The sequence below is a fragment of the Musa acuminata genome, chromosome BXJ3-11 (assembly GCF_036884655.1).
Source record: "Musa acuminata AAA Group cultivar baxijiao chromosome BXJ3-11, Cavendish_Baxijiao_AAA, whole genome shotgun sequence".
NCBI classification, from domain to species: Eukaryota; Viridiplantae; Streptophyta; class Magnoliopsida; order Zingiberales; family Musaceae; genus Musa; species Musa acuminata.
This window is the reverse complement of record NC_088359.1, coordinates 7087154-7102500: the sequence shown is the minus strand read 5'-3', so window position 1 is coordinate 7102500 and position 15347 is coordinate 7087154. Positions and strand designations below refer to the sequence as shown.

The following is a 15347-nucleotide window of genomic DNA, read 5'->3' as shown; positions in this document are numbered from 1 at the left end:
ATACATATATATATATATATACATATACATACATATATATATACATATACATACATATATAAATACATATATACATATATATATATATACATATATATATATACATATACATATATATATATATATACATATATATACATATACATATATATATACATATATATATATATATACATGTATATATATATATGTATATATATATATATACATGTATATATATATATATATATACATGTATATATATATATATATATACATGTATATATATATATATATTTATATATATATATAAGAATGATACCGATGGGCTTTCTTTCTTGCCGATACTTTAGTACAAAAACTGGACCGCACCTAACTCGAACCCAAAAAGATTGGGCATTCGAGACACGTAGGAACGGAAATAATTATGCTTTATTAGGGGTCGTATGGGAAATTCAGCTTTCTCGCCGTGCTATAAAGGCTCCCTCCCGAGTCACACGCCGCCACTTCGAATTAGGGTTCCTCGGAGAGGCGACGGATCGGAATCGGGCCGCCTCCGCCACCAAAGAGCATCGGAAATGGTATCTCTCTCTTCGATCCTTCTTGTTCATGCATTAATCGTGCTGGTTTTGGTTTTGATTTTGATTCCGTTTGATCGGCTTTTACTGCATTCTTGATACGTATTAGAGTCTCGATCTGCAACTTCTGTTCTTGTTCGTTCGGATTTTGGTGCATTCGGGTCACCTTCCTTTGGGTTCTCGTGTGTTTGTAGCGTCGATTTGTATTCAAGTCTTGGCCAACTCGAAAGATTTAGATTTCTTCGGTTGAGCTTATTGCTGTGCTAATGTTTCTGGAGTCATGCTACATCTGAGCAAGAAAGCTTTATCTTGTTGATTCTGAAATGGATCTGCTTGGATGGATTCATTGCATATGCTGCTTGATATTTGTCTAGTTTTTTCTACCGTTTGTCTATTCTCTGTGTCTCGCAGCCGAAGCAGATTCATGAGATTAAGGATTTCCTTCTCACTGCGAGAAGGAAGGATGCACGGTCGGTGAAGATCAAGAGGAGCAGGGATGTGGTCAAGTTCAAAGTCCGCTGCGCCAAGTACCTCTATACGCTTTGCGTCTTCGACTCCGAGAAGGCAGACAAGTTGAAGCAGTCTCTTCCACCAGGTTAGTTCTCGAATCTTGATTGTTATGGGACTGACATGGTCTTCGAAAGCTAGAAAAGCTTGATTCATGCACCAAAACAAGTTCTTTTAGTTAGGTGGCCTTGCCTTGAAAGATCATAATTGCTAATGTCTTCGGTTGCAGTAACAGTGGAGCTCATGAATCGCATCATGATTCACAACTCTGCTATTACTGCTCGAGGTTATAATACTGTTTGTGCTGCTTGGGGTTTAAGCATACAAGAATTCTTCAAGGAATCAATGCATACAGGATGTCATCTAGTTACAAAATGGATTGTAAATACAATGAGTTATCACTGACTTGGGAAATCTGGATTAGCACAATGTTGTTGGATTCAATTTCATGCCCATTTTAAAAGCACAACAACATCGATATCAAGAACGAATTTTTGGTTGCAAGTAGTGATTTCTATAAAACTTGGAATTACTTCCATTACATTAAATTGCGTACAAGATGGTCTTACATGGATTTGACACCAATCGACTGCAAGATATTGGAGTAATCACTAGAATGTCACAGGATAGACCGGTTCTGATATTTTGTATTGGAGTAATCACTAGAATGTCACAGGAGTAATCGACTGCAAGTATGAACATGGTATAGTTATAGACAACTTGATTTCTTTTGATGGCAACAATTTGTACTTTCGCAATGAGTTGCAGCATGATCGATTTGTTTGAGATAATTTGGATTTGACAACCTCAGTGTTGGTGGTCTCATTTGTTTTAATTTTGCAGGTTTGAGCGTCCAAGAAGTCTGAGGATGCTCTGTCGATGGGTTTATTTCCTCTTCTCATGGAAGGAACTGTGTAGCTTTTGATTTAATGGGTTACATGTTATGGTTTTGAGTGAATTCTAATTTACTATCTGTTTTTTGTTCCGCATTTACAATTGGAGATTGTGCTAAGTTAGAACCCGTCCACCTGTTTCTATTATTTGTGATCCTTAACGACATGGTGTTTATGGTTTAATCCGTGTGCTTGGAGGCTTCCTACATGCAAATCAGCTTGTTCTCAATATGAAATGTTGCAAACTCCTCTCTATTCTTCTCTTCGAAGATGGTGTGATCATCTCTCTTTTCGAGCATGGTTCTGAATCGACAATGGAAGGGTATTGTTTGTATACGGGGAAATGATCTATGTAAGGTCAATTGGCAAATTAGCAAGCGGAATAGCACTTCTGTGAATGGTTTGATCTGACACTAGGATTTCCAGTAAACCCATCAAAGATTTATGACATGCCTCTAGATGTATAGACCTGACATGATAATTCTAAGAGATAAAAACCACTAGATGAAATAAAGGCAATAATGCATATTGGACATCAACTTGCATTTCAACTCTTAGATGTTTAATGAACAATTGAGCAATGACCATATATCGATAGCACCGACATCTACTCTCTATATTGCAAGAAATCTCGGGGGAAATAACTGATTGCAATGTTTCTATTCCTTAAATAAACGAGAGAAAAAGTGAAATACCCACACAAATCATATCTTTTGCTCGCCTTTGTTTACACATTGAAGGTGCTGTGCTGGAATCCCACCGCTGAGCGTTTTAGCTGAACATGTGGGGAAGCGGTCTCACGGCCATGAAAGCATCCACCATCTGGACAAGCAAGAGAAGGCAGATTTGTTACCGTGGCTATGTGATCAAGCATACATCAAGAGCAACTAAAAACGGACATAAAGAATTGGCAAATGGATTCCTCTCTTTCATTTTGTCTTGTTATTTGCTTCTTGAACAATATCACTGCATATATGCTTGGTTGTTGTATTATCAACTCTGCAATAAAGTCGCTTCTCCACAAAATAATGCAAGTTCCTACCTGACCTATGTGAGCAGGAAACTGAGCAGAATGCTTCCTTACCTCATCAGTGACTGACGCCCGTGCTCTCTGATGTCGCTCAACCAATTCAGATAGGACCTCTATAAGGCGCTTTTTGACCTCCCCAGTCAACATTCGCCCAGCACCATATTCCTGGAAATTTATGAGATTAGCAGTTGAATTTTATAAATCAATTGAATAGCATACCGCAGGCGAGGAATTTACAGTGACGTTTTCCTAACCGGGAGATATAATGCCAGATCAATTGTATGCACAACATACTATTAACACCTGCCATGGCAAGGTGTATGGCATGGACCTACTTCTATGCTTGTTTAGGAGATACCCACATAGATATGTCACCATGGGCATAGCACAATCTTATGGTTGGTTAATATGACTCCTAGCTATACTGCAGATGTGATCTATACTTCACTAAAAAACAGTGTTTAAGATGGACATAAGAAATTATGCAGATACCTTCCTTATATGATCAAGTTCAGCATCGTCTTCAAGAAAGAACCCAAGGTACTTGACAGGAATATCAACCTGGCAACGATCCAAGACAATAGAATCATCATTTGATAAGAACATAGAGATAGCTGAAGTGCATTCATATACAAGCTAAAATTGCAGCAAATTAAACAAAATATTTTTGTTAAAGGATATACTAGATTCTTCAAAATAAATATTGACTAGTTTTCTAGTCTCTGTATCCATAGTCTCTGTTAACAAGTATTTTTCTACCTTTCTAGAATTTGTCCTTTCCCATCATTTCCAACTGCATTTGGTACTCTCATATCTTTCTCCCTTTGTTTTTTCATGGGGCATTACTTATATGTACCTACCCACTCCATCCTAGCTTAGACAGATGCTAATTGTGACTAACAAGGAAGAATATCCATAAAAGAGAATTCTATGCGGTCGGCCCACAACTACTAACATGCTTGATAGCAATACCAATCATAGACCACCAAGGGATAACCACCTCAGAACAACTAACATCCTAATTGACTTCGACAGATAGATTCGATTGATTAGACTGATTACAGGTAGATGTGCAGTTTTTAAATGTTATATTGTTTTGTAGTATATAAACTATGGAATATCCATTCAGGAATTTTATGTAGCATTGCAATCTGCTCATCCAACAGTATAACTGCAGCTGTTGCTACTGACAAGAAAGTTTATCAATTAAAAGATACTTGATACCAACAAGGAGTTCTATCACTTAAAAGAAAATCCAAAGACTTCTGCTTTCTTGGCGAACCAACATTTCAGAAGGATTACCTCTAAATTTGCTCCATATTTCCTGTGATTCTCAATTGAATCTTGACCGCCGGAGAATGCATACCTGTTCACCTATAAATATAGCAAATTACTATAAGAAAATTTTGTTTATGTTCCAAGTTTCAGCTCAAGCATCACAAAAATGCAGATCAAATCACATCCATGCATCACAGCAGGCAAAGGGATCAGTTATGACCAATATTTGAATTCATGATATATCATACTTTATAAAAGAAATAGAAACCGTCAGGAATTTAGTGTAAAAGTGAAATTTGGATATGTAATGCCAAATGGGCGCAGAAAGAAGTAGGTCAAAGCATCAAAATGGAAGAATGAAGCTGATGTGCTATAACTTGAGAATATAGGAACACTGGAGTCTTATCTTGCATTTTCAAAGTCACAAAGACATAGCTTCCTTGGTTTTAATGCATGATGACAACAAGAATGTTTCACGCAAGAAACTCACGAAATATTATTGTGTTGATAAAACCCTTTTAGCAGCTGGAGAGTTAACTAGCAAGCTATGAAAAAGTGGCACACAATTTATTCTGAAATTCATACTAAATAGAAATGTGGTGGTGGGAACAACACTAACAATATCTCAAATTATAAATGTCAAATTTTGAAGGAAGCAACAACCAGATGACCTGGGGAAATGTACATTTTCAAGCGAAAAATCAATGAGGTTAAGACCAAGCATTCAATAACATAAAAAAATGGTTAATAATTATGCTAACCTTATTCTTTATGTCCTTGGATGAATCTGTCACGTATATAGCAGAATTTGGATCACTGGCAGACATCTTTCCCGTCTCCCCCTTTAAGCATGTAAAATCAGTAAATAAAAAAAAACATAGTGATACCATAAGAAAATTACAAAGCAAAAGAACTCAGCTGAATTCAGTATAGTTCATAAATGAGAAATATTAATGGAAATGATACTGATGGTAAATCAAGCTTATTTAGTATGATCATCATAAACATGGAACTGCAGTATCGGTTACACCCATCTTAGTTACATAACAATCATATGAACAAAGTTAAATGTAACAGTACCAAATTTTGCACAAATGCTTCATGCAAGCATTAGTATACAGTATCACCATTATTTGGTGATACTGAGATGCTGGGTTTGTGGGAACTAGAACAGAGGGTTTTCAGTACCAAAATGGGCAGTTGGTATACCGAACTGGTGTTTTAAAGTTGAACCTGGCTGGCTTTGTCCAAGATTAGGTGGCTCATTTCACATATGGTTTTCATCTCCTGTGCTGCCTTGTGCATAGAAGGGGATGCTAGAGTAGCTGAGAAGATGATGGGTAAGACTAACAAAATGAGTGATCATAGATGAGGCAAGTGTTTTCTAATTTATTCAGGTTTTTTTACTTTGAATATTTGATCATTTTTATTTTGTTTTTGTTTTGCCAGCAGCACATCCAATGCTGCTACAGGGCCAAAACCTCCTTTTCTATGGTGATATTTGGCTTCATGCCAATTGCACAAACATACAACTCTCCAAATCAGCACATTCTACAATAGACATTTATTTGTCAATTATAACTTCAAAGAAGAGTATCATCAGTAGTTGATACACCTTCCTAACAAGTAAATGAAACACCACATACCTGAAGAGCAGGGAAAAATGATGATTCAATTAATGCAGGTTTTTGATAGCCTATCCTAGGAGCAACATCTCGAGTCATTCTGAAGTAAGGATCCTGGAAAATAGACCAAATTACAAGTGTTAGGGAAAGTTACCTGTAACAACTAGATGACACTACAATATATGCAGCTATGCGTGCCAAGACAAATGAAAACAAAACATTGGATCCTTTGCAAAGAAAAATAGGACGAAGGACATCATTAATGGTCTGCTCAAAATCATAAGAAACTTACTAAAGCACAATTTGAGTTGCTACTGTAAAAGGCTAACTATGTGATAAGATAAATATATTGTCATATCGTTTAAATATAGTGCATCTTTGATTTTAGTTCGTCTTAAGATGAAAGATTACATCTCAAAAAGAGAAGGATGAAATATTAAGCATACTCATCTACTGCAGTTTCTGCAAGTAATTAGAAATAGCTAACAGAAACGCTCTATCTATAGTCCAACAGTAACAATGTCCATTAAATTATAGAAAAACTATTTTAGTTCGAAATCTGGAATAACAATTGCAGTTACTCAACTATGTGTGAAGGCATAATTTTCCTGTCCCATATGATAGACCAGCATATACTAGAAAATGGCTGACAACCCACATATCAGAGTTAGCCATATTAATTCATAGAGAGGACACCATTTTCAAACAACGATCGAGCATGCCCATGCAGCCAATGAACTTAACATGAGAGGCATGTTACATGGCAAAACATGCCAACGTACTAATGGGTCAGCGCATAGCAATCTGCATAAACACCTAGACCAATGTGCTCTTCCTCACACACATGCTCATATGATCACAGTGTGGATATGCACTGCAAAACTGAAAAGCTTATCTATATAACAGTAAAAAGTCAATATTAAAAGTTCACTGAAAAGAAACTTAAATCTAAGACACTCTCAGAGTAAAATTGCAAAAGGAACTAAAATTTACTTGGAAAGATTTTAGCAGCTGTGAATTCCTCAAATAACTCTTAGAGGTTTAACTTTTTTTTTTATATAAACAATTGCTAGTACCGGATGCTTAAACTCTGGTCATCTGCACAAACACAATATGCAAGTTCGTGCAAGATATATATCCTGTTTTCCCATTCTTTCAAAGAAAGAGATGTTACTAAAACCAATAGGCCAATATGGTCCATTCATATGAAAATTAAAAAACATGTATAAAACAAGAAGTGTCTCTCATGATGGACTCTGATGTATAAAGAAGGCAATCTCCTCACCATTCTTTGCTATAAACTACAAAAACATGAAATACCATCAAACAATTAAATAAAAAGAATTACACATTTTGGAATACCCAGTGAAAAAAAATTGTAAGCAATTATCTGTAGGATATACAAAAAAGTTAAATCTTAATTGGAAATTTGGTTACAGACAGCGAGAAGCACCTGGTCGATGGCACATGGGATCAAACAACGAAGGTTGTCTTTGCCTGAGAAGAGATGTGGAAATGAACTAGGAAATGATGGGACAGCCTACAAAAGATAAGTTGAGAAGATCAGGAATCATATGAAGCTCTACCAACTATTTGTTCAATCACCTAAGCAAAATTCCGACAGATAAGCATGTCCATTTCATTAACAGAATAACAGTAAGGAACATTTTGCATACAGATGATATAGATGTTACTATGCCAAACTAAGGTCAGAAAATTCATGCGAGGTTCAAAACAAAACTTCTTACAAGGAACAAAGCTTGTCAACTTCCAGACATTCGCCATGTTGACTTGCTCAAATAGTAATAAAGTGCACCTAATTATGCAAAGTGTTTTGTGTTGACCTGAAGGAAATTTATCTCATAATCAAAAGCAAGAGGTGTTGAAATAGAACCTGAACAGGTGGGAAGCTGATTTTGCCAATATGATCCTCATTGGTAAAGCCAAATATTCCCACAACCTGCATTTGAAAAGCACAATAGAAAACTGAATAAACTAACACATGGCACACCTTGTGAACATAAAAGAAGTTATATAACAAGAACCATAATTATTAGAAAAGATATTTATTAGCAGTCACCTTATTAAATGTGACACATTTTGCAACCTTAACCATATTCTCATAGAAGGCACTGCAAATAAATCTCAGGTCATTAGAATCCATGACAAAACGTAATAAACTATCAACATTGTCTACAATTTTTTAAAGAAAGAACATCTTTCTCAACCAACACAAAGGCAGAAATCTGAATAGTTCACCTCACCACACCAGTGGATTTATGGAAGAAGACCAGATTTTTACATATTACATATTTGTCATTCCAGTGAAATAACATAAGAATAATAGAGACATTACCCGCCAACATAATTGAAATCTGAGAAAATGAAAGTTCTTGTTATGTCAAATCCACATGCAATTATGTCTTTTGCATTCTCACGAGCAAGCCTTTTACTTTCTTCCACTGTTAGGTTCTTCCACATGCATTTTTCATCATCAGTTAGCTGTATTACAAGAGGAACCTTGAAAGCATCCTGCAAGTACCTGTAGAAAATGGTAACTTAAAACCATGATCAGATCACAAGTTTGGCTTCTGATCATATTTAACATATTACAAAAACATGTAGGATATAATGTGATGAGTAAAAGAAATGAATTAGATTGGTTTCTTTATCACTTCAGTCAAATACTTCATCAGATTCTGATGAGATTTCTCCTTCAAAGTTGTCAGAATACCTAGGCAGTCATTGGGATTGACCCAAAGAGTTAAGAAGAAGGTCTAGGTGCAACGGTGAACATCTAAAACATTTACCCCGAGGCCCAATATGTAGTCACTTGTTTAACAAAAAAATCTACCAGAGCCTTTCTCATAATGATGTATATTCTCATTTCCATCCTTTTTTAAACCCAAATCCTATTATCCAATAAATCTGAACCTTTACAATAAGCAGTCCACCAGCCTTTTAGAGAATATATTGGGCCTTGGGTTTTAAGGTAACCACCTAGGCCCCACCTAGGTGCACAAAGATAATTGCTCATCTCAGAATAATTTATTGTCCCAAAATCCAAAAGTAGTTAGGAGCCCATATGTTGGGGTTAGTTCAGGGGCCTAGTGAACCTGAAAACCAAAGTAATCCCCTATGATTTGCTTGCTAACTAGCAAAAAGAGATACTTGGGAAGGTTCAGTGCATTTGTTATCCTAAAAAGATTTTCTCATCAAACAGTGAAAGATGTAACCAACAAAGCAAAAGAATAAGGACAACATTAACCATAGTTATCAATAAGAACATATTGATGAAGATTTCCTCCAGGATGTGACTTGGTACCTCAGTAATAAATTAGAATTCTTAAAAATTTCAATATTCCTGCTAAAAGATAAATATCATAGAGATGAAGTATGAGATGAGTTTGGACTTTGTCCTTTGTAGTCAATTAGCAAAATACCATCACCGAATTTTCCTTATTATGAATTTCATTCAGCCAAAGAAATGGATGCTTTTTATCATGGGAATTTGGGATTAACTTATACACAATTTTCAAAACCCTCAGGAGCAAGAAACATCCAGAATATACTAGAAAAATCAAAGTTTTGACACGTACCACCTTAACACCATATGGAAGAAAATCAAAATAGCTAGAACCTCAAGCAAGTGGAGCAAGTATTATTCTATATTTGATAAACATTGAAACGCTTTTACTAACATAAGCTAACAAATTTCATGATGAACATAGAAATGTATTTAGGAAGAGTAACTTACAGACAGTGACACCTACTTAGTGAACATGAAGGGCACCAAATGCCCAAAATGTAACGCCTCAGAGGAAGGCCCTCTGCCCGTGTAGAGGTAGAACTTCTCGCCCCTCTCATAGACATCAAGTATCTCATTGAAGTCCCTACCCAGAACCAACCAATAACAAGCATGACTTCAAGAACAGCACCGAAAGACCGAAAGGAACCAGAAATAAGGAGAGCGAAAAAAAAAGCCGGACCTGTGGGCGAAGAACACGCCGCGGCGGAGAAAGACGTGCGCGGGGCGTCCGGTGAGCCGCTCGACGCGCCGTACGAGCGGTTCCTCGAGTCGCTGGCACCCGAACTTCTCGATCAACTTGTCGTAGTCGATCTTCCCCCCGTCCTTCGCCGTCACCTCCCACGGGTTCACCACCTGCTCCTCCTCGGCCTCCCGACCACCGACTCCGCTTCCGACGGCGTCACCATTCTTCGGCTCTTCCGCCATGTGAGACGTCGATGGAGGATCGCGAAGCGGGTGACGATTAGGGTTTTGAAGGCCCTTTTCTGATGACCGTTTAGGACTCCTTAAGTATAGAGTTACAAGTAGGGCCCGTTGCGACTTAAGTGTCTAATAGCAAGGGAAGAACGCGGGTATCGTCGGCAAAAAGCAAAGCCGAGGAAGAGGCAATGTTTAGCTTGTGGTCGGATCCGGATCTGTCGATGGATCAAATATAACCAGGGGTGTTGACGGACCCGATAGCCCGCATATGATCCAAAACCGACCCGCTCAAACTGATCGGAGATATAGATCCAAAAAATTTGACTCGATCCGTTTAAAAAATCCGTTAGAGATGTCTTTTTTCACAATTTTCCCTTTTAACCAATAATTATTAGCGTTAATTACCGTTTAGAAATCCTCGTTTCTTTTATTTGCTTTCTAATGTCTTTGACAAAGGGGCATTTAATCTCTATTCTAAGTCTCCGTAGCAGGTGCCGGGAAAGCACCCCAAATAGCCGCTCTGATCCCAGACAACATTACATTTCAAAGACCAGTGGCTGAAGGTCAACAACTCCGAGTCCAAATTATCACACAGCTGCCACCGTCCAAGACTTGGCCAGCTCTCAGCTCTGATACCTTCGGAACACGAGACAGACAACAGTCAAACTCGTCCTCCTTTTCTCACTTTTGACCATTTCAAACCCCTTTTAGTCAACACGAAAACCACCGTCACCTACCTCGCCCTCTTATATATATTCCCGAGCTCGTGCCACCACCATCGACTAAAGCAAGCTTTTCCTGCCGGGGTTTACAGTATAAGGAAGAGCCATCCTCCGGTATCGAGCCCTCCATCGAAACACCCTGCCATGGCTTCTCTAAGGTCTTGCGTCATCTGGGTCGTCATCGTCGTCTCCATATCGAGCATCGAGAGAGCTGATGCAGCGAGGCCTGCGCCGGGTGGCTTCGACGGCGCGAACTATCTGGCGTACACGGGCGGCATGTACGAGAAGGCGAGGGCAGCGCTGGCGACGTGGATGGCGAGGTTGCCGTCCGGCTCCAGCCCGAAGGGCCCCGGCCACTAGCGGTGGCCGAGGGGGAACGGCAGACTGCAGCATCCTGTTCCTGTATAAAACACAGAGGAAAAGTAGTAAAGAAAAAGGCATCCAATTTTTACTATTGATTCTTTGATATAATTTTCTTCTTTTGTTCCATCTAGAGAAGATGTAAAAGGGCATCTCAAGTTTGTTTGCTGACAGATCAATTTAAAGGGAATTGTCATGTTATTTTCCTTCCTCCACATGAAATATTCACGCAGCAATTCAATGATGACTAATCTAAGAACCATGATTCTAAATATCAATTACTTTGTCATGACATGCTGCTTTAGCTATATTCTGAGTAGTAGTCAAACAACATCTAACCTGTTACAGGTCTGCAATTTGCAAGCTTATAGCTCAACATTTGCAATTCAACGAAGTGAATTTGATTTTGCACAAAAGCTTCAATAGACACAAGCACTGTCATTCTCTCCGAACCCAGCTTTTGGGTTCAAAAGCAGAAAAAACAAAAACAAAAAAAAACAATGGAGACCAATGAAATAAAATGTTTAATGAGTATAAAACATACAAGAACGTCCAATCAATTCGCCTAGCAGGGAAGCCGAATGCTGTTCAGCAGGCATGACAGCAGTCCCTCTCTTGCAAAACAAATTCAACTGACCAAGTGCTTGTGGTTCCTGTCACAAGAAAAAAAGTGCTAATTGAGCATCTCTAGATGAACTACACATATTCTACCTGATTACAATATGCACAATGATCAGAAAAATTGCTAGGCTCATGGAAAATGCAGCTTCAGTCTAAGGTCTCATAATTTTGAAAATTTTCTCAATTTTATCCATTCTCTCCATGGTTATGATGGAGAGTTCCTCGGCAAAAAGCTTCAATATACCAATTGTCATGTGGACCTAATTGAGCTTACAATCTTTTTGTATCCATGGACCATAGAATAAAGGCATTAGTTTAGATAACCACAACCTGTTGTTGTCTCGAAGAGAAGCGAAACCCAACTGCAATCATGAAGCGTAATCATAATAACAATATTTTCAACTTAACCTCTCAAGTCTCCATAGTTGGAATGAGAATAAAGCTGGTTGCTAATTCATTCATATTAAGGCAGCACCATGGAAATTATCGTTTAAGCAAAACCAATGCCATTGAACATCCCAAAAAGTTAGCCTTTTAGCCACATTTAACAACTAACAGCATCAGCAATGAATTGATACTTTCAAGTTAATTCTTACATTGCCTCACTGTCATGCAATATCCATACATCACCATATTGCATGACTATTGCATGACAGCATCAGCGGTACGACAATGTGTCACACTATTTCCAATATTCACGCATTGCCTCACTGTCATGAAACACAGCAGCAGAAAATTAACTTGAATATGACAAGATAGTCAATTTTGGCTCATTATATAGGTTGCTCAATCACACAAAGCCCATAGAACAAAAGCATCACAAATTTGACTCATTGTGAGTTTTTCTTAAATGAAGCTTGTTTCTTCTTGAGATCAGCAGTCTTCTTCTTATCCTTCCACTCCCTGATCTTCAAAACACTTACGTGAGCTTCAAGGACATCCACATACAAGTTTGAAATTTTTAATGATCCTTAAAGAGAACTGACAAGTCATCTATTTCCATAGCCAATTAACAATTGCATTCAAGAGCAACTGCTAGGTCCCTACAATTCACTTCTGTCATCCAATACTTCTTTCTTGGAAGGGCCAAATTAGCTTTCTATTGAATTAATTCTCATCCAGAAAGTAAAGTGAAATGTACAAGCATCTAAACTGTTCAAGGTTTGGTATTGATCCAGTGAAAATCCACAATACCAAATCCAGCAAATGGTCGACTGAAGGATAACAAACAACACAATATCAGAGTATAGTGAAATGCACACACATTTAAACTGTTGAAGGTTTGATATTGATCCAATGAAAATCCATAAAATCTCTATGCCTAAAAAATCCAGCGAGTGATTGACCGAATCATAACAAAACAAACAAGATTCCAAAAAAGTACTCATGATTTTTTATGATTTAATGGTACATAGTCTATCTCTTACATCCTTGCATGTTGCTCCATTCTAAGTTCAAGAGTTGCATGATATTATGGTCACAATACAACCAATAATGTACACTCAGCTTGAAAACTAATGCTCAGGAAGCAAGAATAAAGTAAAAGTTCAGGAAAACGCACAGAAGTTAAAAAAGAAACAATATGATTGCCTAACCATCAATATTACCTTCCAAACAATCATATTCTGTGAACCAAACCAGCAGCTTTGAGTTACTTCCAGGTCATTAGCAACTCTGAGATCATGGGTACAACTTTCGACATAGTCATACCTCACCAAAACTAGGTCGTCGGTTGCAATTAAATACTTGCACATAAAAAAATTGATATAGAACGGTGGCTTATTTTTTAATTTCATGAACTTTTTTCATATTGCTGAAATTTAATGAGTATTGAGCACATCGACATGGTAATAAATCTCAATCAAATGCAAGAATGCAGAATCCAACAACCTTCCTATTGCTCGTTGCATAAAAACCATAAAAACCATAATTGTTAGAAGCAAACTCACTAGAGGGGACAAAAATAACAATTATTACAAAATGTACACATAATGATAACTAATCAAACAACAGTGTTATAACATCGTATGACAACCATACCAGATTTATTTGTCTCGTGCCTTTTCAAATTCCTAAAGCTAAATGCAGCCTATGGAATGTGTTTCAGAACTCTAAAAGGACTAATATTCGCATTGGAACGGAAGAGACAAAAGAAAATGTTTAGAAAAAATTGAAAGCTATTATGTTCAGTAAATAATCTAACCTTTTATGGCATCACATTGACACGAAGAATTGATAAATTTCAGATGCTCAACAAGCATATTGTCTTTTAACTATAGCTAATTAATAATGAACGAAAATTTTGCAGCACATGTTTGATAAGTTGTTCTGAAGTTAGGACAATAAAACTAATTAGTTGACAGCTTACCATAGCAGAGATGGTCTTCATGCCATCACTGGGTCGAACGAGGCATCTATTGCTAATTGCTTTCCCAGCAGTCTGTATTTATCTTCCTCTTTGCTTTCCTTTTCATAAGTGTTATTTAAGATATTTACGAAATATTAAGATTTAAGTGAGGAAATTTAAGGAATAAAGTGCTAAATTATCTTATCGAAGTAAAACTATTCCAAAGAAAGAAGGAAAGAAAACTTCAAATCAAAGTGAAACTTAGCAACTTAAAACCTTATCATAACGCGACCACACAATTGACGAGCCAGATTGTCATAAAAGTCTTGAAACCACAAAGAAGGAAGCACTTAAGCAACCAAAGACGCCAAGAAACTTCGATCCAGAGGCGTCGTATCAAACCGAGGATTAAACAACAGAGGAGACAAGAAACTATAAAGAGAGATGCATCAAGCAAACAATCGACCTAAATCCTCACAGAATCCGAAGAATTACGATAGGAAAAGAGAAGAACAAAAAGGTGTACCATCTCGAGGGATTCCAATCGATCGACCAACGAGGCTGTTACTCCAATCGCCGTCTCTCGTACTGAAGACCTCGGTTACCGGTGAAGACCTTCGCATCTCCACCGTTCGTATCGAATGTAGCATCAGTGCTCTAATGCACCGGGTGAAAAGTGTCGACTCGATGTTTGCATCAGCGAATTCAATAGCCCGCTCAACGAATCCAAACCGATCCGATAACGTGGACACACTCGCTAGCCCGCTCAATAACCAAGGATCCCTTGACGGATTCCTTTGGTGGATTTGACCAGCGATTAACCCGCTAACCCGAAAGCGGACACGAGTAGCTCGCTGTTTTCGACGCTGTACAATTTGCTAATTGATAGACAGTTGGACGGACCATATCACTATATGGCTTCAATAGACTCGATAACCCATTCATCCAATGACAATCCGATCCGATTACTTGTTTTAGTCAAATCCTATGTAAGTGTAATATATAGAAGGTGCTGTCATTCTACGATGAGTCAATTAAACTGGTCAACATTACGGTGTGTTGAATACCAAATTGAATCTTAATTATTCCATCCTTAGTGATGCAGACACCCTTCGTCTTAATGAAGCATGATCCATGGTATGATCCTGATGGCACTCAAGAAAAAGGATCGGGTGGACG

At 37.7% G+C, this 15347-nt stretch overlaps 2 protein-coding genes across 2 annotated transcripts; one reads left to right on the top strand and one right to left on the bottom strand.

Annotated features, from left to right (window-relative positions):
* The first annotated feature begins 482 nt into the window (after nt 1-482).
* On the top strand, nt 483-2188 carry LOC103970745 (60S ribosomal protein L38-like). The gene is given in 3 exon segments (NM_001378019.1): nt 483-560; nt 969-1152; nt 1908-2188. Coding segments are annotated over 3 exon segments (210 nt in total). The 5' UTR covers nt 483-557; the 3' UTR covers nt 1931-2188.
* Nucleotides 2189-2462: 274 nt separating this feature from the next.
* Nucleotides 2463-10195, bottom strand: LOC103970743 (tryptophan--tRNA ligase, cytoplasmic). The gene is made up of 12 exons (XM_009384654.3): nt 9880-10195; nt 9664-9783; nt 8247-8432; nt 7971-8022; nt 7785-7850; nt 7344-7430; nt 5912-6004; nt 5027-5107; nt 4290-4361; nt 3480-3548; nt 3042-3152; nt 2463-2779 (listed from the first exon to the last, which is right to left on the bottom strand). Exons 1-12 carry the CDS (start codon nt 10122-10124, stop codon nt 2729-2731), a joined length of 1233 nt encoding a protein of 410 aa, XP_009382929.1. The 5' UTR covers nt 10125-10195; the 3' UTR covers nt 2463-2728.
* Between the last annotated feature and the right edge of the window lie 5152 nt (nt 10196-15347).

Coding starts and splice junctions, on each gene's coding strand:
- LOC103970743 (XM_009384654.3), bottom strand. CDS start 10,124: ATGGCGGAAGAGCCGAAGAATGGTGACGCCGTCGGAAGCGGAGTCGGT. Junction 9,784..9,879: donor GGCGTGTTCTTCGCCCACAG/GTCCGGCTTTTT, acceptor GGTTCTGGGTAG/GGACTTCAATGAGATACTTG. Junction 3,153..3,479: donor AACTTGATCATATAAGGAAG/GTATCTGCATAA, acceptor ATAAATTTCCAG/GAATATGGTGCTGGGCGAAT.